This window comes from Drosophila obscura, unplaced genomic scaffold (genome assembly GCF_018151105.1).
Source record: "Drosophila obscura isolate BZ-5 IFL unplaced genomic scaffold, ASM1815110v1 contig_186, whole genome shotgun sequence".
Lineage (NCBI taxonomy): Eukaryota > Metazoa > Arthropoda > Insecta > Diptera > Drosophilidae > Drosophila > Drosophila obscura.
In genome coordinates this window covers 2,255,413-2,275,621 of record NW_024542774.1, presented here as the reverse complement: position 1 = coordinate 2,275,621, position 20,209 = coordinate 2,255,413, and the positions used below count along the sequence as shown (strand labels likewise).

Genomic DNA, 20,209 nt, shown 5'->3' with positions numbered 1-20,209 from the left:
TACTCTGTATTATTTCCCATCATCACTACTCTGTGACTCGGTGACTTGACTGCGTGCGTATCCGTATCCGAATCATCCGTATCCGTATCCGTGTGCGTGTGTCCGTCTATCCGTGTGTCTATGCGATTTTCCGCCGCGTCTATACAACGGCTCCAAGCGGCTCCAAGCGGCTCCAAAAAGCACAGCCACTAAACTAACGCGCGCGCTACCCCCACTCCCCTCGCCACTAGCCACTGCGTGCCTGCTTGAGTGTGTGTGTTTTTGTGTGTGTGTGTGTGTTCTAGCCAAAGTGCAACATCGGCAACGGCAGCAGGAAAATTGGAATATTGCAACAGCAGCAGATAAACTATCTGCCACGCCGTGGAAGTTTGTTCGGTTTCAGATCAAAACAAAATCATAGAATAAATATCTAATATATTAATACATATATATAAATCGGGAGAAAAAGCGAAAGAGAGAGAGAGAGAGAGAGATATATTATCAATCAATATCGAGTGCATTCAAATTCCAAATCGTGCCTAATACAGCAAAAACAAAAGAAAAAGAAAATAAGAAATAAAATAAAAGAATATATAAAAACCAAAACCAAAATGCAACTGCAACTGCAATGCGGTCCCCCCCTGCCTTTACCTTTGACCCGTTAGCGACGGAAGTGCCAGTGACGTAATACAATACTCCAGACTCCGAGCGCGGAGGAGAGGAATGCAAAGCGCGGCCCTTGTCGACCCCACTCGACGGACACACGGATTCAATTGTGTAACAAAAACAACGCAAATTTCAGTGTATGTGTGCGATCGATGCATGCGTGTGTGTTTGTGTGTGAAAAGGATATAAAATTATCAAATTAAATGCAAAGTAACAGAAATTAAAAGATAAATGAAAATTCCCCCATCGGAAGCGCAGGAACAGGGCACCGCGACAGCCCCCGCCACCACAACAAATTGGATAATTTATTGGAATAATCAATTGGCCTCTAATCGGACTGTTAGCAGCCACTTTTGGATATACGAACCGATCGGGTATTAGGAGATTCGGAGAGTCGGGGAATGGAAATGGTTTAGCTCATTTGTGGGTTAGTTGGGGGGAGGGGTCAGGAGTGAGGATCAGCTGGGACTGTTTCATTGCTTTCCTCCCCTGCCGCTGTTCAGTTGATTCTCTCTCTCAGTTCGAATTTGGTCAAATGGATTCCGTTAGAAGTCCTTCTGCTGCTCCCCCTCATGCCCTAACAGGCAAAACTGTCAGCTAAAGTTTTCCTGTAATCTTTCATAGTGCGGCCATTGTTTTTCCTATCCCTCCCCCTCCCCCCTCCAGAGATCTGAGGTACTCAAATGCACGAGATGCCCTTTTCTTCTGGAGCTTTTCTAGTTTTTCCTTTGTAGTTGCTGCTTTTCCCATTGTGCAGCGCTATGATTATCAACAATTGTTATTGTTGCAGTTGCAGTTGCCAGTAGGCGGCTTGCTTGGGGCAGGGGGCAGGCAGAGTGAGTAGTTGGCAGTAAGTCACTGCGGCCCAGAGTTCAGAGCAGAGCAAAGTCGGTCGCCGTTGGGGTCCCTGCTCCACCATCATCATGAGCCCTAGCCACCCACCCACCGACTTCCACTTCTACACAAAAATCCCCATTCCCATTACCGCTCCACGCCCCCCTTGGCAGCACCAACTGTTTGCATTACCGTTAGTAGAACACACACCCACACACACACACACACACACAAACACTCCATGTGTCGTGTCGTCGGCTATAAGTGTGCCACCCCAGACTACCGCCCAACAGCAGCTAGAAGCGGAAAACAGCCTAAGCAGAAGTGGTGGGGCAGCGGCAGCGACAGCAGCGGAGCCCACCCATAGGTCATTGGTCTTTTTCGTCGGCGTCAACGTACTGCGACGGCAACAGCAACAGCAGCAGGCAGCAGGCAGCAGTAGCAGCGGCAGAAGTAGAATCAACAGCGACGCCGACTGCGATGCCATGTAAAGTTTGTCGTCTGCTTTTCTGTCGCTCTGTTGCTGTTGCTGTTGTAACTGTAACCGCCTTCGGCCTGGCCTCTTCCTCCCCCCTCGCAACAGCGCGCGCTCTCTTGCTCTCTCTTTCTGTTTCTGTTACACTCTTTCTCACCCGTTATCCCGCTTTCCACCATCATCATCATCATCATCAACATCAACATGATTATCATCCTCATCATCGGCTTGACCGGCTCGTTAGCTTGGGGGTACCGTTAGTAAGTTCGTTGTCGTCGCTGCGAGAGAATTTTTCATTTTAACTGTTTTACTGGCGCTGCCGCTGCCGTATTTTGCCGTATTTCGCTGTGTTTCGCCTCTCCGGCTGTGTGCGGCTATTCATTTTCATTTTCTTTTCAGCCTTTCTTCTTTTCATTGCGTTCTGTCTGTATGTAAATCCTTCTCTCTCTCCCTCGCCAACTCTGTCTATCTCTGCCTCCACTCTGTCGCTGTCGCTGTCTCTGTCCCGCTCTCGTTCTGTGAGCTGGCACAATTTCTGTGTTGTTGCTTTTGCTGTTGCTGGGGCTTGCTGTCGCTTTGGTGACGTATTTTATATGTCTGCCGGGGGCTTCCGCATGGCCACCCAAAGCCACCCCAAGCCGCCTCCAACAAAGTAATCGCTAACACCCGCGTTACGCCGCACCCCCCACCACACCCACTACTTCTGTTCGTGTAACCAAAATACAGAGAGTGTGACAGAGAGGCAGAGCAACCGAGAGAGAAAGAGTGTCAGCGAGAGAGAGAGAGAGAGAGAGGGAAGAGGGAAAAGTAAAATGTTTTCATATTCATTGGGTTTGCCGGCTCGTTTGTGTTTTTCTGACTGCGTGTGTGTGAGTGTTTGGGTCATAGAACTTTTTTCTATGTTCACACACACACACGAACACACCCACAACTGACGATGAGATTTATGCGCTCGTTTTTGTGTGGCGCTCACTCGCGTTGCACTCTGCGGCAGCCCCAACATGGGCCACCCAACAACCCAACAACCCACGCCCAACCCTCTCGTCTGTCTGGGCACCCTTAAATCCCATTTCTCTATCGATTTTCCATGTTCATGTTGTGGATAATCACCGCCACAAGGGGAGTAGTTGCCAACCCCAAGGGAAGGTAGGGGGCTGGCTGTAGAGGGATGGTCGTGGTCGGCCCAGTTCCTGTTCCTCGTTGTGTTGGGAATATTTAAAGTGAAATTCTGATCGGCACACACGCACAGGCGCGCGCATCGATGGATCCATTGATCGACCCACAATCGATGGATGAATAGTAGACAGCCTGGTAGCCCTAATTGCGACTGTGATCGTTCCCATTTCGTTTCCCTGTAGACGACACCCCGCTCCCGAGCAATATGCTGAGTGCCAGGACCTGGCCCTGGCTGACAGTGCGTAGGAAAAGTATTCACATGACTGGCCAAGCCATTCTGTACATCAAGGTGTTCAAGCTGACGACATAGACCGTTCAGAGGGGAAACGAGTGCGCCTAAATGTCTTCCGGAATCAATTGTCGTGAGATTTTCGTATTTTTGGAAATTTTGATTTGGAATCAAACGAAACAGAGAAATCGACAAAACAGTCAGCATAGCAACAACAATAGCGGCGGCAGCAAAGAGACAACAACCAGCGGCGGCGGCAGCAGCAGCAGAAGCAGCAACCACAAAAATCACTGCAACCGGAGAAGCGGCAACAACAACGCAGTGAAAGTGATAAAGCAGCAGCAGCAGCAGCAGCAACAGCAACAGCAGAGGCAGCCACTGCCCCTGCCACTGCACGAAGCAGGAAAAAACAAAAACTCTCGTAGCAGCAGCAGCAGCACGAACAGCAACAACAACTGTCTGCATATTCTGCAAAAGGGTTGAACAAATGAACAATTAACAAATCATTGATGAATCGCTTTAAACATTAAACAAAACAAAACAAAAACACAAGTTAAAAAATACGCGAACAAGTGTCTTATTAATAAATAGTTAAACAAAACAAACAAGCAACAATATAACATTATATAATAACCAGATCCAGCAACATCAACAATTTAGTACCTACAGGCCTGACAACGTTAGATCATTATACTATAGTATACATCTATAGCAATATACACCATATATACAGACATATATATATATATACCTATATACATACCCAAATCGATTGGCAAGTCCCCCGCCCCCCACCCTCTCACAACCCCTCTGTCTCACAAACACCCACACACTGTGATAGTTCTTGATTCACACGGAAAAGCGGAAGTCGAAGGAAATTCATTCGTAAAGATATATGGAAGCGAACAGCGGATAGTAGACAAGAGGAAGACCAAGTGCAATAAGAAATTGGCTAACAAATCATAGCCGAAGGGCAGCTACATACATATATATACATATATGGTATATATATATATATATCAACATATTAAATCCTGTATACAACGTTTTACACATTTACATAAAGTAAACCTAAAACTAAGGCGAACTTAAAATTCATTCGGCGGCAAAGAGCATCCTCCATATTGCGCATACGCCACGTAAGGCCCGCGGCATGAGTGTGTGGCTGAGTACACCAGCAGCTGCCACAACTAAATCAACGTGTACATAATACTTCTTGCAACTGCAACTGCAACAACAACAACAACAGACACGCGCTACAAACGTCACCAAAGCTACGCATTTCGCATTTCTCACTAATAATTATGTATACGCAACGGATGTTTGACATGTGGAGCAGCGTCACTTCGAAACTGGAAGCACACGCCAACAACCTCGGTCAAAGCAACGTCCAGTCGCCGGCGGGACAAAACAATTCAAGCGGTTCCATCAAAGGTAAAGCAAGTCCCATCCATTTACTTGGCTCCGCTTGGCCAGCAAGCTCTAGACTAAGCTGGTTTGGGGAAACCCCGCCAAGAATAGATCTTGCATAAAATTTCTCGATTATCTAAGAATTATCTAACTTATCAGGGAGAAACTATAGCGTTAACTTTATTTTTATTACGCCTTTAATAAATATATCTCTAGAACTTACCAAAAACTACATGCTATGTTAACACTGACATTTTTCCACTTTAAAGTATTTTTTGTGAACTTTCATCCCACAAAATCAAATGGAAAAATTGCACAAAATAGTAAAAAAGAAAGAAACGTAAAAAAAACGATTGTAATTTAATGAAATTCAGTTAAGTGCGAAGTTTTATGTGGCAGAGCTGTGGAATTGCAGAGTCAGTCAGTCAGTCACTCAGTCAGTTGGTCCCGGAATGGATTGCTGCCTCTGCCACTGATGATGTTGTTTGGCAGTGAAAGTCACTTGGGTTTCACAACAACAACAATAACAACAACACCAACAGCAAGAGCAACAACCACAGCAGAAAAGCAACAAAAATTATTTTAGGGAAATCCATGAAATTCGTAAATGAAGAAAGACGCCATAACAACAGCGGCCAAATGAAACATTACGAAACCTTATGCCAGACACACAACACACGCATATTTTGCATAGGTGTGTGAGTGTGTTTGTTTGCTTGTGGTTTTGTTGCTTTTTTTGCATTGACAATTCAACTAATTTGAAATCAGGCAGTCAGATAGTAGAGAAACAGTCAGCGAGCGGCGCGGCGCGGTGCGGCGCGACCCTTTCGCTCGCCCAAAACATACAAAGATACAAATTGTATATGTAACAAAAATATGCGAGCAATAAAGAGATTCACAAAAAAAGAATAATAAAACAAAATGGAAAAGAAACTTGCGAATTAAAATTCGCGCGCCAGCAATAAAAAATAAATGCGATATTGTAAAGCCAACAACATTTCAACAAGCCAAAGGAGCATTTACCTATGTATTCATGTGTGTATGAATGTGTTAAGTAAATAAGGGGTACCTATGTACATATGTGGGTGTCTTAACGTGTTGTTGTCGATGTGTCTCTTCCATTGTGTTGCACATTTTTCGGCCAGGTTTCCATTTTCTACAATCTACAAATGATTTAACTGTATTTTTGGTTAAGAAGCAAAGAAATGAAAATTATTGATAAATACATTTCACAAACAATAAAATTAACAATTTTGCATTACATTTTGAGCTTTCATTGTACAAGGAGTATTATTTAGTTATCATTTTGCTTCCCTTGCTGTACAAATGAATGATAGAATTTCACTTTCCAATGGCCATAATACCCGTGTAGGGGTTTATTATTTTAGAATTATAAAGTCAGGCTTCGCTATAATTTTTTTCTCATAAAATATCAAATATTTTCCCCAAATTAAATACCCCTTGTCTTGCCATTGCCATTTACGAGTATAATATTATAATGTGCATATTTTGTAAGTTGAAAATAATGAGAGTTCTCTGAACCCTTGAAGGGTCACCGCCGGTATCCGAAATGCAATTAACATTTCAGTCAGGCCAGGCTTGCGGCAGGAAAAGTTTTCTAACACACATAAATCTTAATCGCGACAGGAATCTATCCCTCCTCCCACCCATCCACCGCTCTGACAGAGCTGCGTGTAAGAAATTAAGGCTGCCAACGGGGTTGACAGAGGGTGAATGTTACTTTCGGCATGCAATTTGCCTTTATGACTTCCGCAAATCAACTTTTATTCCAATACTGAAATTTTCACTTTTTTACCCGGTTTTTTCTCCTTTTGGTTAGCAATGTCTTGAAAAAAGAGGAAGATAAAGGTGAAACAGATAGAAATGTACGCAGAGTGAAAGAAATTTTGCGGCATAAACAGAAAGTTGCCGAAAAATACAAAAAAAAAATACAAAAAAAAACAAGCGTAAAATACAAAATTTAAAAAGCGAAAGAGTTGACAACGAAAGCGTCGATGACGCTGGGGCCCTTGGGAGGGGAGAGTATTGCAAGGCGGAACAGCAGCGAAGAAGAGAGAGAGAGAGAGAGGAGTAGCAACAATAAAATATTCAAAAAAGAAAGACCGAAAAAGTTTTGTTAAAGTGAAATGCTGCTGTCGCTGCGGCTGCGGCTGTGACTGCGAATGCCTCTGCCTCTGCTGATTGTGAAGTCTAGGCAAACGCACACACACTCACACACCAGCCCTGGCAGCGCCCCATGCTGGCCCAAGCCCTGCCGCCCCTCCGCACCCCCTCCCAACCAACAGCTCCCCTCATAGCTAGAGATAGTGCGAACGCCCGTTAACACTCGACAAACTATGAAGCTACAAAATGCTGTCTGCCTCTATGCGTGTGTGCATGTGTCGTACATACATCCATACATACATAGATATGTGCGTGTGTTTATGTGTGTATGGGTTGGCAGCGGCAAAAGCACACACAATCATCATCGCCAGCGTCAACATAGTAAAAGTCTAAAATCGACAAACAAAAAAAATTTATTTTCGGCGGTCATTCAACTCGCACGCACACACGCACAATCACATAAACGCACGCCGCCAGAGCGATAGAGCAATAAAGCGGCACAAAGAGCGTGAAAGAGAGGGAGGGAGAGAGAGAGAGTGCGTGAGCGAGCGCGGTCGACGCCTGTTATGCGGGAGGGGAGTGTACGTCGACGTCGCGACGGGTATCGTGGGGACAGCGGCAGCGCAGCGCACGCACATTACAACATCCCACACACACACGCAGACCCACAATAGAGAAATACTTTCTATGGCTTTTGCTGTTCCCCCTTGCCGCTGCCCCAAACACTCCTTGGCTACTATTTTCTTTTCAAACTGAAATTATTATTATTTTTTATGCAGTCCAAGTTTGGAGCCAAAGAAAAGAGCAAAAGTCCAATAAAGAGAGAGAGAGAGAGGAAGGGAGAGATTGTGAGAGTTTAGAAGAAAGAAGAGCGGAAATTCTGCTGCCCATTTTCTTTGTTTGACAATTATTGCGTGAATTTCCATGATTACCGCTGCTGGCGTATTAATTGCCATTGCCTGTAGGAGAACGCTCTCAACCCACGAATTTAACATCCTCTCTGCCAGTCCGTTGACCGTTAACTACTTCGGATCTGGCACAAGCGATAAAGTCCATAAGTAGTATTTTGCTTGCTTCCAGATTTTAATATCTGGATAATCTGGATAGTACGTGCAGTCCAGGTCTCACTTACCATATATCTTCAAAGTGAAAAGAGACTGAGTGAGTCAGCAGAAATGGAGGGTAACCTATGAAGTCATATGCTGATATGTTTAGTGATGATTACGGTCCAGCTTTTAAGGCACTGCCTAACATGGCCATAAAGCGAGAATTCTAAAACGTACGAACATTTGTATAGTTATGTGTAAAGTATTCAGAATGTTGTGCCAAGAATTCAAAGTACTCTAGTTCCGAATATTTCGACTTATTTAGGGAATTTTAATCGCTTCTTTCTTTATTTGGATGTGTCTTAGAAGTACATATAGAAATTACATATAAAGCTGGAATTAAAACCCACTAAATCAACTTGGATCACTTGCGAAAGTCTTCTTCTATCTTCCTTCTAAACCATTATATGAATTGGCTCGAATCTTTTCTGGTTCTTCCCGATATTTGACAGATGTTTGTAATAAGTTTTGCCACACAACCAACACACACACTTGCACGTTCTCGATGGCATGGCAGACATAAAAAACTTAAATTTGGCATGGAATTTCCCATCATCCCGCCTTGTTGTGCCACCCCCATCAATGTATGTATGAATGTACAATATGTACTCATATCCATATAGATTTCGTATGTGGAGCATGCAAATATTTTGAAAATTCTGGTCTGTCTGCTGGAGCAAATAAAGCAATTTGTTCTTGTTTCGGTTGGAAGTTCATTCGCATTTGTACTAGAAAACTGTTAAGAGTTCACAAACCACATATGGAGAGGTCTGTCTCATTATTTGTTCTGATAATTTATGGAAACTTACAAGAGTGCTGCCAAATCCACGCAGCGGTTAAACGATTGACACGCGAAGAGTTCAACGAACCGTGAGTAACACCGCCGTAAAGATAACCCAACATTTGACAAACCTATAAACCGATATGTCTGAGAATTTAACAACATTCTGATCAGACTACGATGGAAACTATCCTGTGAGGAATTCTTGTTCCACTTAAAGTTACGTTCAGATGGCATCGATATGATATTATCTGCACTCCTCAATCGATGAGTGCTTTGCCGACTATACGCAATGATAGCGGATTGAAAGTTAATCGTTATCTTCAGTCTTTTTCCCACAACTATTGTAAGAAAAGCAAAAATACACACTTGTTACATATATGTATGTATGTTCAAGTGCTCGTAGACGAGATAAGCCTAACCACAGAATGTGTGTCATAAGGCCACCACAACTTCAGGGCTTTATGTCAGCGCTGTAGTCAAGAGGCTATGCTAAATGTAGACAACAAATGCAACCCATGAAAAAGTACTAGAATATTCTTTGGAAAATGATTAGTAGATAATTAGTAGATAAACTAAGGAAAGTTTTCGAGGGGTGTTACTTACTAAAACTAAAAGTTAAGGACAAAACTATAAATATCTATTTGTTATTCAAGCACCTACGTATATGGGCGACAATTTAGAATTTTGCTGAAGTTTGAATTATGATTCTAACACTTACTTGAGCATCAAAAAACATATCGAGAGATCAGGCAATCAAAATTCAGTTAATGTTAGGAAATTATATCAATAATGACTCATCGGGTACATTGATAACCTCTAGAGTCTAGACAAATATAACTCTGGCTTCTATTGGGTTAATTGCAGCTTCTCCGCCACAAAGTATGTACATAAATACATACATCCATAGATGAATGTGTGTACATACATATGTATTTATGTGCATTATGACATCCGCTCAACAGACTACATACAGTCACAGAAATGAAACGAAAAATGATTTACCAAAACGACAAACGTTTTCATTATCCCAACGAGCAGCGGGAAAGAAATTAAATAATACTATTTTAGTAATTATAAAGCAGACATCTATTGCCATGCCTGAGTGATCCGCCCCCACTCGTAGATGACCTCCCAACCCCTCCCCAACCAAGCGCCCACTCGGGCGCAGCTGCGTATCTTATCTATGCAACTCTTCGCATAGTTTAGCTTTTTGTGCGTGCGCTTGTCGCACATGAATACCCGTGTACACACACTCATACAGCTACATATATGTATGTATATTTTTAAGTATTTGTGTGTATGTATGTATATATAGGCAACAAATAAAAGATTGCATGTGCCCCACAATGCAGACACAAACAGATTCACAGACATTGCATTGAGTCGCGTCGCCAAATGAATAGACAAATATGTATACACACGCACACATGCATGCATATTCGAGAGTGCATGTGTAGTGGTGGAGCTCTATGCAAACACAGATATACACACACACATACTCATAGACCAAATGCAGCGCCAACGTTGGTGGAGGCAAAGGCAAAGCGCGCCAACAAAATGCGAAAACTGGGACAAAGTTGAACAGACGAGCCAAGGACGGATATTAGTGCGACGCGGCGCGGTGCGGCTCGGTGCGGCGCGAACAGTTGCATGATGAAGCGACGACTGCTGCAGCAGAGACGCCCGCAGAGAGGAGGCGAAGTTGGCAGCGAAAAAGTGGAAAACAAAATGAATGTTTTCTGCTGCTGCTGCAGTCGTTGCTGTTATTGTTGTTGGTTTGGTCCAACAGCATATACAGTGGACACTCAATACGATTTTGTTAATACAAATTTGAGCTAATCCATAGAAATTAATTTATCCATAGAAAATCATATCAATATCCTTAAAAAAATATATGTAGAAATATTTTTAAATCGTTAAAGAACAAGTGTAGATTATCTGGAGAATAGCTAAACAGATTCGGTATGAATAAATAATGCATTAATTGTCTGTATGAAACAATAACTTTGTATATCCAAAGGAATTAGTTATATTAAAAGGAAAATAGATTTTCAAAATCTAAGAAGTTAAATGCCGAAACTGTTGTTAATTTTGAAGAGTGGTAGAAAAACACCTTAAATAAATTTAGCAAACATTTTAATATGTTCCTCCAGCCTTCCAATTGTTTGGCACTTAAGCATTTTAAAAATGTGAGATCTGTGGACATGCAACTATGCTCGTTCTTGGCGCTATCGAGTGGGCACTGTACACATTGTCAGTATGGTTTTAGCTCCACTGAAAATGTTGTTGTTTGTTGATTACAATTTGCATGACGCCAGCGGCGGTACAGCCACCAGGGCGGATAGAAGCACTTTATCTCTCTCTCTCTCTCGTTTAGGTTTTCCGTCTTCTTCTAATCCAGTAGCAAAATGCAATAGATGTGTTGTTGTTTTTTGTTAATTTTGCAGACAATTCAGCCAAAAAAAAAAGCAAAAGACAAATTTTAATTAATGGTGGAAAAACGAGTTTGCCTGGTTTCCATCACCCAGCAACAACGACAACGACAATGAATGGATTTTCCTTTAGAATTCTTTTTTTACTGCTCACAGATTTCACAGATTTATACAAGTGTGTTTCTAAACGGGGAGATACGGGTACGGTACCCATAGAGTTCGTGTTTCTGAATGTCTCTGGGGTCTGTGGGGTCTGGCTCAACTTGAAAATTCTTGTTTTGGGCAAATAGCAAGCTGAAAAACGGCATTCGGCCAGTGGCAAACGCCGATGTTGAGTTCTTTTTGGCTGATGCCTTAGTCAAAACACTTAAATACCATAAATAATTGGCTGTTTAAGTGCACTCGTTGCTGTTGCCGTTGTTGCGCAAAAATCTAAGCAGAAAAGCTGAAAAGCAGAGCCAAAGGAGTCGGCTTACACGCTCTGTGTGTGGCTTTTGAGGTTGTCAAGGTATTTTTTTGGCTTGCGTTCTCCGTACGAGTACGTACTCGGTTTTTCGCGAGTTGGGTTTCATTTGTGCTGCTGAATCGCTGGTGCATTCGAAGCGTACATAAATAATGCCTTAGGCCTACTTTTTATGCTGCTGGGGCTGTGTGGTATGGGAGGGTCTGTCGATGTCAAACATACAAATAAATATGCATTAACCCATGCGAATTCCGTCTCCACCGTATTCAGACATAAAATTAAAGGAAATGTATTGTAATTTGCGATCATAATGGTCTGTGGTCTGTGGGGAAATGTGGTATATGTATATGTAGTTCTACTATGCTCTCTCTGTTTATGAGTTCATTCTTTGCATGCATGAAATAATCTTTAATAAAAATTATTTTCTAGAAGATAACTTTGCTGGTGTTTGAAATTTCCCGTTTAGAATCCTTATTGCATTTTTTTTACATCTTGATTGACAATCACTTGGAAGATTTAATGCATTAAAAGCTTATAAAATACCAGAAAATATTTTAAAATTGATTAAAACATTTTTGAAGTTTAATTTTTAGCTCTTCGAATCAAATTTTCTTACTAATTCAATAGCTCAAAACATTTCTTTATGATTAAGATTTATCTCTTACCCAAGGATTTTAGACCAGATCCAGAACAATCGCATTGAATCTGAAATATATATAAATACCAAGCGTTTCAGAAAACATTCTTTTGTATTAAATATTGACTGTAAGTCAAAAATCTGTACAAAGAACATTTCTGGCAATTCTGTGACTCATGTGGGAGAAAATTCGTACATTTCTCCCACTCTCTGGCCAGTTCTCGATTGTTTTCTCATCCCAAACAATACAGTAAATTTCGTATACGTCATGTAGGCATAAAAAGCTGACTAATTGTGGGTAGACCCATAAAGGTACATATAATATATTCGAGTGTACACTAATTATTTACTGTTGGCCAGCTCAATAAATCTGAAAGAAATGATCAAATTACTATGCATCGACACGAAGAGTGGGAAAGAGGAGCAGAGCAGAGCAGAACAGACTGGAGTGGTGTGGTGCGGTGAGGGGGGGTGTGGGGGGGGAAGAATTACATCATTTGGTGAAAATGCTCAACGTTTCGTTTAATCGACCAAAAATGGCAAATTCTTCCGCTGCTGCTGGTGCTGTGGCTGCTTCTTTGACGGTTCTCGTGGGTCAATAAACTTTCGGGCCCAGTCAAAAATTTGTGTATGAGAAATTCTTTTGTTGGCAACAAAAGAACGAACGCGTCACGTACAGCTGTGTGGGACAGGGACGGCAACAGGGAAAGCGAGAGAGCGAGTGTGAAATGTAAACATTACAGAAATGCCAGGCCATCTCCTCATCTCCTCATCGCCTTCCGTACTACCATGATGATGATGGTGTGGCCAAAAAAAGAACCGAGCGCAAGCGATGGCCGAGCAACCGTTAGCATAGCTGGGTTGATGGGCAGGGTGGCAGGGGGGCATAGAATATCAAAAAGATTAAATTTTGTATTAGAATGCGGCTCTGAATGAGTGAATGAAATCGGACTTGGCTAAACTCTAACGGCATTCTACAAATATGCAAACGCAAAATAATAAGGCAGAAAGAAAGCGACAAATTACGTAGCCAGCATACTAATGCCCCCCTCTCTCTCTCACCATCTAACTCTAACGGCATTTCGTACAGCCGGCTAAAAGCCACGCTCCACACTACCCGCTCCTCTCCTCGTCATCTTCCTCTTCTCTCCCGTGAGAGTGGCTGTGTGTGTGTGTGTGTTTTTTTACTTGTGAAAGCTGGAAACGAGTTTTCTATTAGCATTACTTGGCGGCAAAAGAATGAAGCACGACAACATACACACACACAGACACACACAGAGGGAGCCCGCTCTTTCGCTGTCAGTAACAGTTGCTGTGGAGGCAGACAGAGCCCCAAAACAGTATTCTGGCGCTCTCTTGGCTCTGCTCTCTTACGTGGGACGCTCTCCCGCTCCGGCACAAGGCAGTCAGTTGGTGCATTGACCCCACATCGCGCTGACCCACTTACGAAGTTGCTTTTGCGAATGCGAATTGCCGAGGCGCGCTCGTGCCACTACCTCGCGAACAACTTGTGCAATAGCAGCAACGTTCGCTGCTTTGCTCTCTGCTTTGACCGACTGCTGCGCACAGTGGTTCGCGCGAATTGATTTATATTCGATGAAGATGCTAAGTAACTTGCATTTATTAAAAAAGTATGAAGAATATTAAGTAATGTATAAAGTACAAAGGAAATGCAAAGAACGGATATGATCAAGAGCTCCAGATTATAGCGCGTTATAAGCAACGTTTATTTATGATTATTTTATATCTCAGAAGAAGTTTTCATAGGAAGTACTAAATTTATTCTTAGTTTTCTTAGTAAGTATTCCATCTCTGGTTATAAAAATAGAGTTTTTAATACATAACTTCAACGATATGTATGTCAATCAATAGACTTGCAGCTATTTAAAAATATCAGCAATTCTCGTATAAACAAAGTGTATGAAAAATAGCACTCAAAGAAATAATACATTGACTGCGATTAACCTCAAGCTGTACCACTGTGGCGGAGGTATTATGTTATGTGTATTTTTTATGGTGCTGCTATATTTTCTGGCACTGTTATTGTTATTTTATTTGACTTTGCATTCGCCGCAGTGCCAAAAACTGCAACTGCCCCTCTCCCACCAAAGTCTCTCTCTATCCTCTCTCTCTCTCTCTCTCTGTGTTCTCTCCCTGTCTTTTCACACATGTCGTTGCATATTAATTTTCGTATACATTTGTATGAGTGCACATTTTTTACTCCGTTTCTTCGGTGTTGCTTTTTTTTCGAGCATGCATTTGCAATAAAGAAGAACATATTAATTTTGACTTCTGGTTATTGCTGCACCCAGCAGAAGTAGCGGAGAAGCAGGGGGAGAAAGCCGCGGGGGCAATGCAAATGAATTGCATATGCAAAATATTTCAGCATTTTCTCGTTTCCCCAAGTGTGACTGGTGCATCCGTGTGTGAGGTTGAGTCCATGTCTATGTATGTTGTATCTGTATGTCAGTTGTTGGCGATTTCCCATTCAGAATTTATTTTATTAAGCTCTTTTTGGCTCTTTTCGGGCAGCGTTTAATTTTGTTTGCTGCGAGAAGGAGCTGGCTGTGGTGTGCCAGGGAGAAGTGTGAAGTGTGGAGGTGCCTGCCGGGGCGAAGCAAACTTGTTGGTTGGTCAACAGCAAACTGCAGGTTTTCCTCTGTCACACCGCGTCTTTCTCCTCACCAAAAGCTAGTGGCGGCAGGCACTTGATTAACGGTAACTTGTTTTCCTCATACATTGGAGAGCAGCGCAGCGCGGCTCAGTGCAAGCGGTGCGGTGCGTATGCGTGTGCCACAAGTGCAGGGAAGATTCGATATTACCTAATAGCTGAATGGATGCGAATCCATTCGCGATGGTGCAGACGGTGTCGGTTTGATAATTGCCGATCGATGATTAATAACATACAAACATATGTACATCCAAACATATGTCGTATTAACATACATATATGTAAAATCATTTAAATCAAAGCTAAAGCTTGAAGTCAGTTCGACAGTATGGCGATAGCCTTTTACAATTAACTCGGTTTAGTTGTCGCTATGAAATTATTAATCCTTATGATTAGAGCTAGATACACACACATGTACGTTCAGAATACAACCAAGACATAGTCTAACAATATTCAAAAGACATACCACAGTAGAAAACAAATAAGTTAGTAACGTCTTGTCAAATGGATAATTTAAATTATTTTGTTTGAAAATTTTTCAAATTAATCCTCTTTTCTGAAAATTCGTAATACCAGACATATTTATGTATGTATGTATTTATTTTGTATCTATATATTAACGGGTATCAAGTGTCATTTGAGGCAATTTTAATTCGGCACTTTATTTGGTATCTACCTTTTTTCGAATAAATAAACAATTTCACCCAATATTTGCGTTCATTTCGAGAAAAGTATGTCATACATTTGTTTTCTTGCCGAGAATTTGTACATTTCAGAAATGGCAAATAAGACAATAAAATATATATCATGACATACTTTTCCGAAGCCGTATTAAACAAATACATAAATGTATGTACATATTTGACTGCGTTATTTGTTAACCCCAATTGTGATAACGTTAGCTTAAGCTAATACGACATTTCCTGTAAATTCAATATTGATAGTGCAAAAGTTCCAATTCGTTGATGGATAATACTCGTCCCAAAAAAAACAAGATTTCGGATTTTAATTGAATTTTAAATATATTAAATTCAATATTTAAGAGGTTATCCTCAAAAAATATTAACTTATTATTCAGTAATGTAATTACCTTTTTCCCCACTGTACGAATCTAGCTAATCTCTACCACTTTTCGTAGCGGGTTCTAATGAATGTCGTTGCATTATAGTTTTTTTTGTAAACGTAGTTAATACTCGTACTCGTTCTCGTGTACATGTGTTACTGCTATCCGTTGAATTACCGATTTCATGGACTGCATACAAATGAGCTTAAACCGGGCCCCCTCCTCCCCTGCCGACAGGCAACTCTTGCCGTTTGGTGGTGGCATGGAGCTTTGCATATTCATTGACTGAACATAGCGGTATGTGCACCACTACTATTTCTCTCCGGCGCTCTCTGGTGCAGTGCAGCTACCCCCGTCTTATCTGTCGAGGCCCCACAAACACGCACAGGCCCGTACTTCAGGCTGAGAAGATAAAGATTTATGTTGGGCTTTTGGAAAAGCCTTACAAAGCCATTCGAATTTCCATTCCCCTGAATGTTTCGTAATGCCCGAGAATCATACAACTTTAAAGCACTTTAAGTGACCGACCGACCCCTCCACCCCACCCCACTCCCATTACATAGCTTAGCCCACTGGTGACGACATACATTTCGAGCGAGTCAGCGACAATAATTAAATGTTATCTGTCTGTCTCTCTGTTGCATTGAGAGAGTGCTTTCGGCTCTCTTCCGTTACACATCGTGTACGTACTAAGAGAGAGCCAGCAAAGAGAGCCAAGCGCCAAGAGCCAAGAGCTAAGAGTAAAGTGTAAAGAGCGGAGAACTTTCTTTTCAATTCTGTTTTGGTTTTCTTTTTCTCCGCTCGCTGAGAATGTTTACGAGTGAGTGTGTGTGCATCGGCATCTGTGTGCCTCTCCGTGTTCGCTGTGAGATACTGCCGTGCGGGGAAGGTTCATTGACACTTGAAAACATTCAGTTAGTCACTCACACTCTCGCACAGTGAGACTGACAGTCACAGGCTCTCTCTCCCGCTGTCGCTCATCATCTGTCACACATTTCTCCGATCCGATCCGAGCAGCGCAGCGCAGCGGCTCGCTTGGCACATTTTTTAAGCCGCGTTGTGTTTTGATTATACCACGTCTCTGCTGCTGCTGCTGCTGCTACTGCTGCTGCTGCTGCAGCGTCTGTGTTTGTCTCCGTTTGGTTCAGTGCGCATCGTATCTCTCATCCTCGTGGGTAAATACGCAAAAGCGCCTAGATTACACAATAGCCCACACCAGACGAGACCAAGCTGCTCTCTCTCTCCATCTCCATCTCAGCATCGCAGCACTGTCCGACAAATGTTTGGATTTAACATTGGAAATTATTACTATTACATATGATGGCAGTGATGGCGGAATCAGTACTAATTTCGTTTAGTTGCCACATAGATTTCATGAGCTGCCGATAATGAAAACCTTTCATAAACATAATGCCATCCCATTCAGTTTTGTTTTTCGAATTTTTTTGTTGGCTAGTGTGCTGCAGCAGCAAATTCTCACTTTGAACCAGTTCTCAACCAACCAGCTCTACCGCTGCTGCTGCTGCTGCTGTTGATCAGGAAGTTGCATCATCGTTGAAGGGATTGCAGCACGGGGAACACCCCAAACAGCTGTCGCACTATCCCTGTTCCTCGCCGTGCCCCCTGCCACTGCCACTGCCAGTTGTATTGCTTCTGCGGTTCTTTTTGTCTGGGCGGCAGACAAGTGGCTTAAGGTACCCGGGCATTGTATTGCACGGATAATACATTACACTATTGCGCAATAGTTCCTTGGGGTCGTTTCGGCATTGTCTGAACTCTGACAATGGAGAGGTGGAGGTGGAGAGAGTGGGACTGATCCATTGATTATAGTTGCGGGGCGTTGTCTGTTGAGAATGGGTTAAGATAATGGGCATGGGTATTGGTTAAGTCTGTGTGTATAAGGAAAGCATTCAAGCGCTTTCTATCCTAAACTAAGTGCATGCTTCGAGGGGATATTGGAAAAGGTGAAGCAAGGTGAAATTGAGAATAACCAGTTTCGGATGTTCTGCCCTCGGAGCAAGAAAAGGAGATTACTTTTTATAAGATCATACTGTATTAAACATCCTATTTACTGACCTAGAATATTACTCTTATTCTAATGCGACACTTCAATCCGTTTATTCCAGCTCAAATTGAGATAATTCCATGCAAAGTCTGCGGCGATAAGTCATCGGGAGTGCATTACGGCGTGATCACCTGCGAGGGCTGCAAGGGCTTCTTCCGCCGCTCGCAGAGCTCCGTCGTGAACTACCAGTGTCCGCGCAACAAGCAGTGTGTGGTGGACCGCGTTAACCGGAATCGCTGTCAATACTGTAGACTGCAAAAGTGCCTAAAGCTGGGAATGAGTCGTGATGGTAGGTGGCTGCTGCGGACCACGCGAGTGCGGAAGGTATTAATGCTCTGCTCTCTTTTTTGCAGCTGTAAAATTCGGCAGAATGTCTAAAAAGCAGCGCGAGAAGGTCGAGGATGAGGTGCGATTCCATCGCGCACAAATGCGCGCCCAGAGCGATGCGGCCCCGGACAGTTCCGTGTACGACACGCAGACGCCTTCGAGCAGCGACCAACTGCACCACAACAGCTACAACAGGTGCAGTATGACCGATATGAGAATGATCCTCCATATTGATGAGTCCATGGTCCCCGCCCGCCCGACCCGACCCGTCCTGCTCCACTTTCACTTCCACTATCTTTACCTCTTCTCTGGTCTTCTCTTTCTTTTCATCCCTGCCCCGTCCTGCAATGCTCCTCTTGTCACTCAGCTACAGCGGCGGATATTCAAACAACGAGGTGGGTTACGGCAGTCCCTACGGCTACTCGGCCTCGGTGACACCCCAGCAGACCATGCAGTACGACATCTCGGCGGACTACGTGGACAGCACCACCTACGAGCCGCGCAGTACAATAATCGATCCCGAATTTATTAGTCATGGTAAGTGGATCCGATTCACGCTTTCCGAATGAGAATGAGAAGATACACGACTGCAACTTTGATCGATTGAAGCTTGCTTTAGGGTTCTTGTTAGGGCTATTGTTATGTGCTACTTCCATTGCTTAATCGATAAACAAAGAAACAGTAACCATACCAATGTGTTTTTGATTATATTTGCAAACATTAATACATACATAAATATACTGTCTGCGGAGATTTGCCTTCTTATAAATGAATACCCTGTACTTTAGCGGATGGCGATATCAATGATGTGCTGATCAAGACGCTGGCGGAGGCGCATGCCAACACAAATACCAAACTGGAAGCTGTGCACGACATGTTCCGAAAGCAGCAGGTAAGAGATGGGGACCACCACACCCAAAAGTATGCCATATAAATGCTAATTGCCATACTCTTCCAATAGGATATATCGCGCATTCTTTATTACAAGAATCTGGGCCAGGAGGAACTCTGGCTGGACTGCGCCGAGAAGCTTACGCAAATGATACAGAATATCATTGAATTTGCGAAGCTCATACCGGGATTCATGCGCCTGAGTCAGGATGATCAGGTGAGCACCCAGAGCACCCAGAACACCCAGAGCAACCTCTCAATGCTTTCCATTTGCTAAATGTCTGGTTTTTACACAGATATTACTGCTGAAGACGGGCTCCTTTGAGCTGGCGATTGTTCGCATGTCCAGACTGCTAGATCTCTCACAGAACGCGGTACTCTACGGCGACGTGATGCTGCCCCAGGAGGCATTCTACACGTCCGACTCGGAGGAGATGCGTCTGGTGTCACGCATTTTCCAGACGGCTAAGTCGATAGCCGAACTCAAACTGACTGAAACCGAACTGGCGCTGTATCAGAGCTTAGTCCTGCTCTGGCCAGGTAAGTTTATTCTTCATTTTGAACATTGCCATTGGTTAAAACTTCGTTTTTCTATGTGCCGTTGGACAGAGCGCAATGGAGTGCGCGGTAACACTGAAATACAGAGGCTTTTCAATCTGAGCATGAACGCAATACGGCAGGAGCTGGAAACGAATCATGCGCCGCTCAAGGGCGATGTCACCGTGCTGGACACACTGCTGAACAATATACCCAATTTCCGGTAGGTACTCCTATGCGATCTACAGTGCGTCTAAGAGCTGCAAGATAAATTGAGGACTCTCAATTGACCCACACTGCAGTTCTGCAACACACTGAATTGATATCCAAATATTCCATA

At 43.0% G+C, this 20,209-nt stretch overlaps 2 protein-coding genes across 5 annotated transcripts in view; both read left to right on the top strand.

Moving 5' to 3' along the window:
• LOC111079536 (probable nuclear hormone receptor HR3) overlaps positions 1-20,209 on the top strand; it is a 31,370-nt gene that overhangs the window by 10,029 nt on the left and 1,132 nt on the right. For 2 of the 4 annotated variants that reach the window (XM_022374750.2, XM_022374747.2), the window contains exons 2-8: positions 18,176-18,403; positions 18,468-18,636; positions 18,809-18,978; positions 19,230-19,333; positions 19,403-19,549; positions 19,629-19,872; positions 19,942-20,092. In XM_022374750.2, coding sequence (XP_022230442.2) covers positions 18,176-18,403; positions 18,468-18,636; positions 18,809-18,978; positions 19,230-19,333; positions 19,403-19,549; positions 19,629-19,872; positions 19,942-20,092 — 1,213 coding nt within the window. Of the gene's footprint in view, positions 1-4,505; positions 4,794-18,175; positions 18,404-18,467; positions 18,637-18,808; positions 18,979-19,229; positions 19,334-19,402; positions 19,550-19,628; positions 19,873-19,941; positions 20,093-20,209 lie in introns of those variants that run through there. The other 2 variants (XM_022374749.2, XM_022374748.2) reach the window with 2 other exon arrangements.
• On the top strand, positions 470-4,376 carry LOC111079546 (signal transducer and activator of transcription A). The gene is made up of 2 exons (XM_022374768.2): positions 470-782; positions 3,313-4,376. The coding sequence occupies exon 2, from the start codon at positions 3,471-3,473 to the stop codon at positions 3,840-3,842; it is 372 nt and encodes a 123-aa protein (XP_022230460.2). The 5' UTR covers positions 470-782; positions 3,313-3,470; the 3' UTR covers positions 3,843-4,376.

Bases quoted from the DNA above. Each gene is read 5' to 3' on its own strand.
- LOC111079546 (XM_022374768.2), top strand. From the start codon at position 3,471: ATGTCTTCCGGAATCAATTGTCGTGAGATTTTCGTATTTTTGGAAATT.